A 13929-nucleotide genomic window follows, 5' to 3' on the forward strand; every position below is an offset into this window, starting at 1 on the left:
TTATCTTGTTGTGTGTGCGCGTGCGTGTGTGCGAACACACACTTCTACTGAAGGGACTGAGCGTTTTTTTATTTTTGTTCAACTTTTTGTGCACACTGAGAGTCTCTCTGCGTTCTCCCTCCGCCTGCTTCCCCGCAGCTGACCCGCATGACGCACAGACCCGCGTGAAAGTTTTTCCTCCACTACTTTTTTCTTTTTCTCCATTCCCCCCCTCGCCCTCCCTCACGGTGCTTCCTGCTGCACACAGAACCCACCGCGCATGAGGCAGGAGCGCAGCGGAGAGGTTCTCGGGTTCTCGGGTTCCGCAGCGCTCGCGCATCCGCAGAAGAGCCTTGGCGGCATCAGCATGAGCGCGGACATGAGCCTGCAGGGCCCGGAGCTGCCCAGCAGCCCGCTGGCGCTGGAATACGTCAACGACTTTGACCTGATGAAGTTCGACGTGAAGAAGGAAGGCCTGGCCGGGCTGGAGCGCAACGGCGGCGGCGCGCTGGTGCGCCAGTGCACGCGCCTCCAGCCGCAGGGCTCCGTGTCGTCCACCCCGATCAGCACGCCCTGCAGCTCCGTGCCCTCCTCGCCCGGCTTCAGCCCCACGGAGCAGAAGAGCCACCTGGAGGAGCTGTACTGGATGCCCACCGGCGGGTACCACCCGCAGCACCCGCAGCAGCAGCTGGACCCGCAGACGCTGAGCCTGACCCCGGAGGACGCGGTGGAGGCGCTGATCGGGGCCACGGCGCACGGGCACCCGCCGCCGCCGCACGTCCATCAGCAGCAGCAGCAGCAGCTGCAGCAAGGCGCCTTCGAGGGCTACAACCGGGGGGCCCCGCACCACCACCACCAGGGCCACCAGCAGCAGCACCACCACCCGTACGCGGGGGGCCTCCCGCACCACGCGGACGAGCTGGGCGCGCACGGGCACCCGCACAGCCAGCAGCACCACCACCACCACAGCCTGCAGGACCCGGACAGCCCGCCGGTGTCCCCGGACTCGCACGAGTCCCTGCACCACCACCGCCACCACCACTCCCACCACCACTCCCACCACCTGGGCCAGTCGGGCCACCACGCGGGCTCCGGGAGCCTCAACGTGGAGGACCGCTTCTCCGACGACCAGCTGGTGTCCATGTCGGTGCGCGAGCTCAACAGGCACCTGCGCGGCTTCACCAAGGACGAGGTGATCCGCCTCAAGCAGAAGCGCAGGACCCTGAAGAACCGCGGCTACGCGCAGTCCTGCAGGTACAAGCGCGTGCAGCAGAAGCACGTGCTGGAGAACGAGAAGACGCAGCTGATCGACGAGGTGGAGCACCTGAAGGCGGAGATCAGCCGGCTGGCGCGCGAGCGCGACGCGTATAAACTCAAGTGCGAGAAGCTGGCGGGAGGAGGAGGAGGGTCGGGCGCGCGCGGCGGGTTCCGCGAGGCCGGGTCCACCAGCGACACCCCGTCATCACCCGAGTTCTTCATGTGAGGCGACAACACGATAATAACCCACAGCTCCCCTTATGATTATACTAATAATAACAATTATATTCATATTAGAAGAATAACCCGTCAGATGTATCCTCATATATAATCACCTCTCCATCCGACCGGGACGCGCAGAGCAACGTAGAGCAGCCGCGGCATCTTTGTAGATTAGTTGCTTTGTAGCGAAGAGACCTTTTTTTGCCCTCCTCCTCCTCATCAGAGAGGAGGAAGAGGATCTGCTGATGAACTTTATTTTTAATTTTTCCAGCTACAGCTCTGAGGTGACCTGTACGGAGCGGCTCCGAGGCCGATGTCTTGTAATACTTTGTATTGTTTTTGTTTTCCCTTCGCTCTCCAAGAAGATGATGACATTGTTGCGACACGACGAGCAGCAGCGGGCCGCGGGTTCGCGACCCACAGGCGACAAGTGGGCTCGTGGAATCTGAGAGAGAGAAAAAAACTCCACTTTTATGCAAAAAAATTGTTCAACTTCTTGTCTGCTAACGTGTCACGAGGAGCGGGAAAGGAGACATTTTATGCAACATCTCATTGATTTATTGCCTGCTTGGTTATATTCGAATATATATTGAAAAACAAAAAATCTGCATTAAATATTAATCCTGCATGCTGGACATGTACGGTAATAATTTCTATTTTGTACTTTCATCTTCTCGTGTATATTAAGAGCATGTTGTTGATCTGCGCTTCATAGTTTTTGGGTGTGTGTGAGGAGGGGGGGAGGGGGGGGGGGATAACAGCAGGACTGCCGGTGCAGCGTCACAACACACGGTGTGTGTGTGTGTGTGTGTGTGTGTGTGTGTGTGTGTGTGTGTGTGTGTGTGTGTGTGCGTGCGTGTGTGTTCTTGTAAATATTATGCAACCGCGGAAAACTGCACAAGATCGAGGAGGCTGGTTTGAACTTCTTTCTTTCTTTGTGTTTTTATTTCTCCTTGTTTGTGTTTTTGTATCCGGATTGAAAGAGGAGCGCGTTGTTGTTTTCTCTCTGTTGCATTTTAATACATATCTCTGTGTGTCAAGTGCACTTTTGGATGATGATGATGATGATGATGATGATGATGATTTTTGTATTTTTTTGTTGTTGTTGCAAAAGTTTTCATTTTGAAGTTTGCGCACACCTCCCTATAGGAAGACATATGACGCAATAGTGTGACATGGCTCTGGACGTTTTATGTGTGTGTACATAAATACGCGGAGTGATATGAGGACACGTGTGCAGAGGCTCGAGGAGACAAACACGTTATTGGAGCCAGATTGCGCACAGAGCGGAGGTTCACGCGCAACGTGGCGTTAAAGCGCCACTAATGCAGATAAAGAGCCGCTCTGCCTTTTCTATTAGAACCCTTTAAGGACCCGAACCGAGCCTCAGGTTCCGATGAGTCCATTCAGAAGACTCATATTCATATTCAGACATAAGAGCGGTTATGTTTCATGTCTTCCTTCGTTTTTTTTTCTGCCGGTCAGTAAAAAAAAAGGGACTCAAGGTTGTGCAAATTCTCAAAATGAAAACAATGTTCATGTTACGTAACACGTTGTTTTATTCTGTCTGTGCGCGCGCGTGCGTGTGTGTGTATGAGTGTGTGTGTGTGTGCGTCTGTTTGATTATTATTATTATTATTATTATTATTATTATTTGATGATTCTGGTTCTGCTGGCCAGATGCATAGTTAAAAACAAAAGAAAGTTTTTATTGTAATGATTTAAATTAACATCATTGGATGAGCATGCGGTGCTTGCGTTTAAACTCTGAGGGAAGTCACGCATCAACATTCTCTCGTTACGGATTCAACTGTGTTGAAGTCACCTGAAACTGCAGCAGCCGGTTGTTGTTTTGTTTTCACCTGTTCGTGTACTTTAGATGATGGGGAGGAGGGAGGGGGGCGGGGTCAATTTTCAATCCTGTTTATATGAATAATAGTTAAAAACACTTAAATTTGAACTGTTCCATTCAGGCTGGTTTCTGTTTTGTCTTATTTTTGGTTGTTTTTTGGAAGAAATTGTTTCCTATTTTGCTTATTAAAGTCATTGAAATGACAATAATTACACCTCTCTGACTTTTATTCTTCTATAGGAAACTCATGCGGTGCCTGATGACGACATATGCAATAACTCATAATCACACATTTATAGGAAACATGTGTTCTCTTATTTTAAAACATATTTGTCTGCATTTGCGCGCGTGGCCTTTTTTTTGTTTTATTTTCAGACCCGAGGAAGGATCCTTCCTGGATCGCAGCCCGCTGTGATCAGGTCCCCGGCTGTGATCAGATCCCCGGCTCCGGCCGCCGCTGCGGGGAGAGTCCTTGCATGCATGCGCGCGCTGCTGGACTCATGCACAACACGCGCGCGTCCCCGCTGAAAGGAGATCTGTGACCTTGCACACACACCGGAGAAGAGACGAGAAAAAAAAACAACACGGATTTGCACGCACGCACGGACGCTCTGCGCGCATGCGTGCGGGGCTTTGTATGCACAACAAAAACAAAAAGTTACACAATTTAAAATCTTTTTAAAAAAGAGCTCAGATGTCGCGTGACCTCCGCTTCACTTTAACCCCGTGCGCGCGCGCTGCAGGTGTGATTTCTCCATGATTGTCTCGTGACAACAACCCGCCTCTGCTGCTCGTGGAGCACAAAACATCACGAGCGGGATGCGATCTGTTTCACAGCTGTGAGATTTAATAGTAAAACAAAACAAAAATAAATACACAAATTAATATCAACAAACATGCGGCTCCTCTCGCTGCTCGTCCGGTGGATAGAGTGACAACAGGAGGAGGAGGAGGAAGAGGAGGAGGAGGAAGAGGAGTGAGTGTTGATCGGGTCCCGGTCTCGAGTCTCTGGTGTCAGAACATTATCTGCCCCGTGTCTGCACATTCTCAAGGACACAACCGCTGGAAGACCATGAGACCCGCGAGTAGTTTACATTCTCTCTCTCTCTCTCTCTCTCTCTCTCTCTCTCTCTCTCTCTCTCTCTCTCTCTCTCTCTCTATTTCTATTTCTATTTACAGTTATGATGAAAAAAACTCTCAAAAATTACAAAAAAACAACTGCGTTCATTTTCACCTCGTTCTGCACGTTTGATAGAAAAGCTGCTGCTGTGTGTGTGTGTGTGTGTGTGTGTGTGTGTGTGTGTGTGTGTGTATGTGTTGACACTCAGCTTGACCAAACTCATAACCGTCATTTCTGTTACAACAATACAAAATTCAAAAGTCACGACATCAAACTACTGCGGCCTCATTTCCTCATCACGTGACACAATCTGATTTGCAGGTGTGACATGTCGTTGCGTCATCACTGAGCTCCACGTGCACGACGTCACCGACACTTCCTGCTGACGCGCTCAGGATGCAGGAGCATGGTGGAACACATTGTACATGAGGAAAGGGACACGGAAAAGTAAGGCTGTGTGTGTGTGTGTGTGTGTGTGTGTGTGTGTGTGTGTGTGTGTGTGTGTGTGTGTGTGTGTGTGTGTGTGTGTGTGTGTGTGTGTGCTCAGCAGAAGAGCCAAGGACACGGTGACCAGGCAGTGCTGTAATGATTTTAGTCTCCGATCACACATTCACGCCCCCCGCGGAGACCCATCTGCATGCAGCCTCCTGCAGCAGCATCATCATCTTCATCTTCATCATCATCATCATCAGACCCCCAAAAGACCTGGCCTTCCTCCGTCTCATCGCTCCGGACCCCCATGGTGGTTTAAGACCCCGTCCTGCAGGTACGTGTGCACGACGACTCTCCTTCTCCTATGAGATACACACACACACACACACACACACACACACACACACACACCAGCGGCCCGTTGACTTTCATTGGAAGTGACTTCCCTGCTGCTCTAAATCACAATGATTTCCCAGGGAATTTAAGCAGGTTTTCCCCAAGGGAAACACACACACACACACACACACACACACACACACACACACACACACACACACACACACACACACACACACTCACGCTCTAATTGGTCTTTTGATATTTTGTTACTCTTTGGTTGTCCAAAACGTTCGCGACTGTTTTCTGAACTATGCAACATATCTGTGTGTGTGTGTGTGTGTGTGTGTGTGTGTGTGTGTGTGTGTGTGTGTGTATGTGTGTGTGTGTGTGCGTGTGTTTCAGGCTGGCTATTGGAATCTCACTGTTGTCAGCGCGCTGGACTCAAGTCAATGCCGATCAATCTTCCCCATCTCCTCCTCCTCCTCATCATCCCTCCATCCTTCGTCTTCTCTCCTTCAACCCTCAGCCGAGCCCGACGCACGCACACACACACACACACACACACACACACACACACACACACACACACACACACACACACACACACACACACACACACGCACACTGCAAAAACAAAGCAGGTGAACATTATTTTAAAACCACAGAGCTGCACTTTAAGGTACTAAATAAGTTGCCTCTCTACAGCTCTCAACATGGCCGACCCGAAGTTTCTTCACACAGACGAGAGTTTATTAACGATCTGAATCTCAAATTCAGCTCAAGTTTGTGGTTCGTTATTTTGTTTTTCTACATTTTCAATGTGGGAAATCCCACCACAACCTAAAAAATGTGATTTTTATTTTCTCCTCCCGTCGTTATAAAGAGTCAATAATGATAAAAACATCCGTGTCACGCTAACTTCATGACATCATTCATGTGTCCCCAGACGAGGATCCCCTCTCCTCCTCCTCCTCCTCCTCCTCCTCCTCTTCCTCGTGGTCACCACCAGGTCGACGCCTCGCGGTCGCGGCGAGTCGATGGGATTGACCGTGTGAACGTCTCTGCTTCCGGGATGTGAAACCCGAGGCCGGGGGATCGATCCCCGTCTGGCCGCCGCGTGGCGGGGAGACGAGAGCGGTCAGCGATACGTTTGAACCAGCAACCTCTGCTGCAGACGGGACGGTGCAAGGCCCGCCCCCAGGCCTTAAAGGTGTACACACCGTGTGAAGCCTTTCACTGAAGATAAATAAGGAATGCAATACTTTGCTTAAGTTAAAGCAGCAATACTGCAATATAAAAGTACTTCAAGCCACTGAAGTAGAAGTACATTTGTATTATTTATTGATTCAAGTTGGAAACATTGTTGGAGAATTTTCTTTAATCTAGCTCCTCTCACTGGTTTCTCAAGACGACCACAAGCAGCTTTAAGGATCATTTTACACTTTAAATTGTTGTGAATCCTGTTGGAGAGTTTCATTTCCCACAATGCATCATAATGTTACGTGTGTAAAATTCAGATGTGTAAAGTAACGCGCTGTATCATCGCCCCGCTGAGCGCCGCTCTGCCCGTTGTCGCCCGGAGATGTGAAGTAAATAATTGAATGGATCCATTAATAAATAAAGTGCAGAGGAGGGAGGGAGGGAGAGAGAGAGAGAAAGAGAAAGAGAGAGAGAGAGAGAGAGACAGGTCACTCATCTTTACAATCACCGCACAAGGCAGTGGAGACGCACTGCTTCTTTACTGTGCTCTCCATCTCTCTCTCTCTTCACCTCTCCCTCTCTCTCTCTCTCTGTAATGAACTCTGATGGCAGGATGTAGCATTTCAACACATTTCCTCTCTGATCCGGCGGGACGAGGCTACTTCCTGGAAAACCGAGGGCCCAGTCTATACCCCTCCACCGCGGGCCCAGCCTATACCTCTCCACCGCGGGCCCAGCCTATATCTCTCCACCGAGGGCCCAGCCTATATCTCTCCACCGAGGGCCCAGCCTATATCTCTCCACCGAGGGCCCAGCCTATATCTCTCCACCGAGGGCCCAGCCTATATCTCTCCACCGAGGGCCCAGCCTATATCTCTCCACCGAGGGCCCAGCCTATATCTCTCCACCGAGGGCCCAGTCTATACCTCTCCACCGAGGGCCCAGCCTATACCTCTCCACCGAGGGCCCATATATACCTCTCCACCGCAGGCCCATATACACCTCTCCACCGAGGGCCCAGCCTATACCTCTCCACCGAGGGCCCAGCCTATACCTCTCCACCGAGGGCCCAGTCTATATCTCTCCACCGAGGGCCCAGCCTATACCTCTCCACCGAGGGCCCAGCCTATACCTCTCCACCGAGGGCCCAGCCTACACCTTTCCACCGCTCTACCTCTCCACTGCTGGCCAAAGCGTGTTCCAGGAGGCCTCTGTGAATTCCGATTAGCGGGTGTTATCCCTGCACGCTGGATTTAATATAGAAATCCTGCCAAGGGAGACGCGAATATGAAGTTGTGGTTTCGAACCTTATAGAATTTAAAGAGGGCTCATTAGCGCCACTGAGAAGCGGCAGCAGTTTCCAGAAAGTATGTGTTTCCCGTTACGTTAGGTGTGTTTTCATCTCCCTCACCAGAGTGTGTGTTCACTTCTGCCCGTTGTCACGCAACTCTGCACCGAAAGAAGAGTCAGAATCAGAGTGAAACCAGAAGGTTCATGTTCTAGTCGTCTCTCCTGATTCTACACTTTATTGCCCACTGACTGCTCTCTCTGTCGCTCCCCCCTCCTCGTATTCTCTCTCTCTCTCTTTTCTCCGTGGGCCTTCCTCTCTTCTTTTACAGCCCGTTCTCCATTTAGATTTCCTCGTTCTGGAGTTGCCACCACGCTCCCCGCTGCCAAACATCTGTAAGTGGTTTGGAGGCGAGAGACACGATGGAAAAACATCAGAAAATAAATCGGAGCAGAGCGGCGCTTTACTGCCGGGGGTTCGATGCCCGGAGGCTGTGAAAGAGACACAAAGGACCTGGCGGACAGCTGACGGTTGGTGGAGGGAGACGAGTAAAACATCTCTGAATGGACTCACTCCTACAAAATAAAAGTCCAGCAGCACGTGTCAGTTTCCACTGGTTACAGTCTTTTCAAAATAAACTCCCGTCTTCACAGGAAACAGCTCAGTTAGGTTTAGGGAATTATTGTAGTTTGGGGTAAAAAATGACTCCTGAAGTACGGAAGTTTTGTGACAAATAAATCACAGCTGTGGAAAAAAAAGAGTTCAGTGTTTTATCTTTTTCGACCTCCATCCTACGCAGCGTTTACTGCTTTTAATACTTCTTTTTATTTGTGATTACGTGAAATATGTATTGATTTTGGTAGGATATATATTTATTAGATGACAGTGAAACGATACAAAGTGTCCTCACACAACGGTTGTGTGTGATATTTAAAGTTACTCCTCATTTCTGTGTGTGTTTTCCAATAAAAGTCCAGCAACACGTGTCAGTTTAGTTACCTGCAAAATTTCATGATTACATCGGAATTGATTTCGTAGGATGTCTATGACTCATCCTCATACAATGGTTTGTGAGATATCTGCAAAAAGTTACTTAAAATCCTTTCAAAATAAACTTCCGTCTCTGCAGGAAACAACTTATTTAGGTTTAGCCAACAACAAGGACTTAGTTAGGTTTAGGAAACCATCGTGGTTTGGGTTCAAATGAGTACGCGAGTGCTGTTCCTGAAGTTACGTGACAAACAAACAAACCCGCCCTGTGGTCTAGTTCACGATATGATATCCACAGATATGAAGTGCATTAGCTTCTGTTGTGTAGCTGCAAACATTGCATGAGCAGATTCTGCTGATGCAATACCTGCACACACTGCACTGTAAGCCTAAGACGTGGGTGGGTGGGGGGGGGGGATTCTCGAGACCCCACAGTTTGGGGTTTACTGAGGATTGACCTCAATCACGTGTCAGGTTTTAGGCAGATTGGACTTAAACTGTAGCACTTTTAAAGAGATTATGTTATTGTATGCGATTAGGAGAAGCAGATACATTGCAGGGAGCTAATGAGGGGGTTCTCCCCGCCCCGGCTGCCAGCCTAATTCAGAGCTCACCGTCCTGTTGATAATACACACTACAATAGTATTACTGGGGCATTAGAGGCTTTACGCTGTTGTGGCAATGAGCCCCCCCCCCTGTTGATAACTGTGGCGTAGCCGGGGACGGTTGTGCGCCGCGTCCGCCGTCCTGTTCGGCGTGAGCGTGTGACGGCTCTTTAGTGTAGGAGGGGAGTGTGTGTGCAGGAGGCTCTCATTAGGTAATGAGGATGATTACGCTGCATTAGAGGGGAGAGAGAGAGAGAGAGAGAGAGAGAGAGAAAGAGAAAGAGAGAGAGAAAGAACATGTGTCAGTGATTTGCGGGCAGAAGCGCGTACACCGTTTAATTGATATGAGCTTCTCGCCGCCACCCCGGTTGGTTCCGCGGGGCCCTCGGCCTCTCCGTCCTTGACTGGGAGACGGGCAGAGAGATGTGGGGTATACTGATGGTTCTGCACTAAAGGGTTCTGGACTGGAGGGTCCTGAACTGAAAGGTTCTGAACTAAAGGGTCCTGAAATAAAGGGTCCTGAACTGAAAGGTTCTGAACTAAAGGGTCCTGAAATAAAGGGTCCTAAACTGAAGGGTTCTGAACTGAAGGGTTCTGCATTAAAGGGTTCTGGACTGGAGGGTCCTGAACTGAAAGGTTCTGAACTAAAGGGTCCTGAAATAAAGGGTCCTGAACTGAAAGGTTCTGAACTAAAGGGTCCTAAACTAAATGATCCTGAACTGATGGGTTCTGGACTGATGGGTTCTGGACTGATGGGTCCTGAACTGAAGGGTTCTGAACTGAAGGGTTCTGGACTGATGGGTCCTAAACTGAAGGGTTTGAACTCAATGGTTCTGGACTGAAGGGTTCTGGACTGAAGGGTCCTAAACTGAAGGGTTCTGAACTGAAGGGTCCTAAACTGAAGGGTTCTGAACTGAAGGGTTCTGAACTGAAGGGTCCTAAACTGAAGGGTTCTGGCCTGAAGGGTTCTGAACTGAAGGGTTCTGAACTGAAGGGTGCAGTTGGAGGAACAGAAGTGTTCAGTGTTCAGCGGGTCAGCCGTGTCGAGCAGGAGAGGTGTTGTCTGGGAGTCCTGAATGACTCTGCTAAACTACGAAAGGCGTTGCGCAACACGGAGGAGCTTGAATGTGTGAAGACAGGCTCTGCCCCCTCTCCCCCCCCCCTTTGCATGGAGCTGCCCTCTCTATTCCCCTTCTATAAGTAGGCAGGTATTTTTTACCCAGGGTAAAGTGCTGACCCAGTCTCAGGTAATTACAGCCCCGCCAGGCTCTGGCACAGACATGTCAGGGCGGTGCTGAGTGCACCTTACACCCTCGCTACGGGTGAACCACACTTATCTCACTATTTACAAGCCTCGCTCCACACGAGAGGGAGGGAGGGAGGAGGAGGGGGGAGGAGGGCATACCTTGGCAAAGCCAGGAAACCTTCCTCCTGGCAGAGCCCACTGGCATCCATCCCCCCATCAAAGAGCACAAAAAGGGGGGTAGCACAAAATGAATGAAACTTAATTCCATATTTATGCAGGAGGTATAATCAAAGAAAAGGAACGACATACGAAGTGGTGAACTGATGGGTTCTGAGCTGAAGGGTTCTGAGCTGAAGGGTTCTGGACTGAAGGGTTCTGAGCTGAAGGGTTCTGAACTGAAGGGTTCTGAGCTGAAGGGTTCTGAGCTGAAGGGTTCTGGACTGAAGGGTCCTGAACTGAAGGGTCCTGAACTTAAGGGTTCTGGAATGGAGGGTCCTGAACTGAAGGGTTCTGAACTAAAGTGTTCTGGAAATGAGGGTTTTGAACTGGAGGGTTCTGAACTGAAGGGTTCTGAACTGAACGTTTTTTTTCTGAGTTCAATTCAATCTAATAATCCATAAAGGGTCCGGCATGTCCTGATCACTTCCAAAATAATACTTTAATAAATAAGCAGTTTTTATAGAAAACGATTCGATGCCTCCAAGCGATTCAAGGAGCACGACTCCAGAAAGATGTTATATTAACATGATAATATAATAATATAATAACATAATAATATAATACACCACCACATGCGCCTATCTAAACATGCTGTACATGAAGGTATTTAGGAACTGCAGCCTGGCACGAGGCCAACGGGACCGGAGGGCAGAGAAAACCTAAACCGTAAATAATACTGAACACGCATGTTCATATTCAACATTGGCTGAGTGTCAAAAGTACAAGGAAAGACGGAGACGTGACGAGTCGACAGGTTTCAACTCGCTGAGTTAGACTGTATTAGACAGATTGCTATTGAGAATTAAAAAAATAAATCTAATGGGCAGGGCAGAACCTTTCCAATGGGACACTCTTAGAAAAAGGGTTCCAAGAGAGTTTTTCCTGAAGGGTTACCTTTTTAATTTAATTCAAGAAAAAAGAAAAAAAGGCTTTTTAAAGGGTTTTATTGGAAGACTAAGAGTTATATTAAGAACCATTTTTATCCAAAGAACCCTTTTTGGAAGAAAGAGTTCTTGATGAAAGCATTGCTGTAAAAAGAGAATGCAGAACAAACTCCTAAACATCTCTGACTGTGAACGAGGATTGTTGCACATCAACCAAACCCTTTGATTATAAAAACCTTCTTGGCAGATTTCCTGAAGTGTGGTCTAGATCTAACACTTGGATTACAAGGGTTGTTGTTGGAACCTTCTTAGTAGGCTCTACTTGATACCCTTGGGATAGTCAAGGTTCTCGGTAGAACCCCCTGGGTCGGTTCTTATTAGCGCTCCTCGGAATTTTGAAAGCTTCTGGATATAACCCCAAGAAAGGGTTCTGGGTGGAACCATTACACCGTAGGGGGTTCCACGTGGAACCGTTTGTGGATAGTTCCCTCTGAAATGGTTCCAGGTGGATCCGTAACAAAAAGTCCCACTTGGAAACTTAACAAAGAGTTTCACCTGGAACCAAAAGAAAAGGGTTCACCTATGAGGACAAGCTGAAGAACCCTACATGGTTCTAGTTAGCACCTTAGCTAGCGTAGAACCCTCTGAAAGGGTTCCAGGTAGAACCTGAACAAATAGTTCCACCTGGAAACTTAACAGAAAGTTGCACCTGGAACCAAAAAAAAGGTTCACCTATGAGGACAAGTTGAAGAACCCTACATGGATCTAGTTAGCACCTTAGATAGCGTAGAACCCTCTGAAAGGGTTCCAGGTGGAACCTGAACAAAAAGTCCCACTTGGAACCAAAAGAAAAGGGTTCTTCTATGAGGACAAGCTGAAGAACCCAACATGGTTCTAGTTAGCGCCTTTATTTCTACGAGATCACTTTCAGACGTTCTGTTTGCCAGAACGTTTCTTTACTTGAACAGAGAAACAGAGAATAAGAAACATTGTAGCCACTTTGAATCTGTTCAGCAGCGGAGACTGGAACCAAAAACCACGACAGTAAAAACACACAACCCTCCACCACAAGGCGAAGTGATCACGCTGGTGTTTCATTCATCATGACCATACGCCGTGTTTATTGTTGCTGTCGGGGCGACATTAGCCACGTTGTCGTGTGCATGGAGCCCACCGGAGCCCCTGAACATGTGTTTTTCATACGCCGCCGGAGCAGGAACTTCCTCCAGTATCTATATATCCTTCATCCCGTTAACGCTGTTCTGTGGAAACTATGTGCCGTGTGTTGCTAGGCGCAGCAGAGGCAGAAGGGAAATGGCTGTGGTCAGACCAGAGTCCTTGAGAGAGAGGAGGAGAGGAAAAGTAAGAAGAAGACTGAGGAGGAGGAGGAGGAAGAGGAGGAGGAAAGAGGAAAATAATGGATAAGTAAAGAACACTTTTCTGAATTTGAATCATTCACTTATGCGCACGCACACTCATATGTAGGCACAAAGACACGCGCTAGCACCGCTCCAGCTGGGCCGTGTGTGTATATATGTATACAGTATATATATATATATATATATATGTATTTATGGCGCTGGTGGGAATGTGCCACTGCACGTTAATTCTCCCTTCACGCTTGCGTTGAGGAACACAGAGCCTCTAATTGATGCTAAACAAACTGCTGACCCAGACTCAGGATGAAGGTCTGTCACTGATGCACACACACACACACACACACACACACACACACACACACACACACACACACACACACACACACACACACACTCACACACACACACACACACACACACACTGGTACACAAAACCATAAAAACCTGCCCCAAATTCACAGATCGTGAAAAAGAACGGCGAAGGAAATCCGAAGGCTTTGTGGAATTGTCACACACACTTTCTTGTTTCTCTTTAAGAGGCTTAAAGGTGCAGAGCGTGAAAGTCGCCCGCCACGTGCACAAGAGGGAGACGCCTCGGTGGCAGCGTCCTTGGCTTTTTAGGAGGACCTTCTGGAGGGTGTGAGAAGGTAAACTCCTACTCATCCTTGTCACACACACACACACACACACACACACACACACACACACACACACACACACGGGCGAAACGCATGCTGGCCGTCTGAAGGAAGCTCCAGGGAGGCACAACGACGCCTTTGTGCAGGGGCAGATTTCCCATGTCTCCCTGCTCCAGCACACAGATAGATCATCTCAGCGCAGGGCAGGATGAAGGGCAAGTGCATGCACGCCGTGCAGAGGGAGGGAGAGAAGAGAGGGAGGTAGGGAGAGAGAGGGAG

General features: G+C 49.0%; 1 protein-coding gene across 1 annotated transcript; it reads left to right on the plus strand.

The window, feature by feature from the left end:
- Positions 1–259: 259 nt before the first annotated feature.
- mafba (MAF bZIP transcription factor Ba) lies at positions 260–2093 on the plus strand (the record flags this gene model as incomplete). The annotated part of the gene is made up of 1 exon (XM_079226439.1): positions 260–2093. The coding sequence occupies one exon, from the start codon at positions 260–262 to the stop codon at positions 1460–1462; it is 1203 nt and encodes a 400-aa protein (XP_079082565.1). The 3' UTR covers positions 1463–2093.
- Positions 2094–13929: the final 11836 nt, after the last annotated feature.

The sequence above is a fragment of the Taurulus bubalis genome (assembly GCF_910589615.1).
Source record: "Taurulus bubalis genome assembly, chromosome: 11".
Taxonomy (NCBI): Eukaryota; Metazoa; Chordata; class Actinopteri; order Perciformes; family Cottidae; genus Taurulus; species Taurulus bubalis.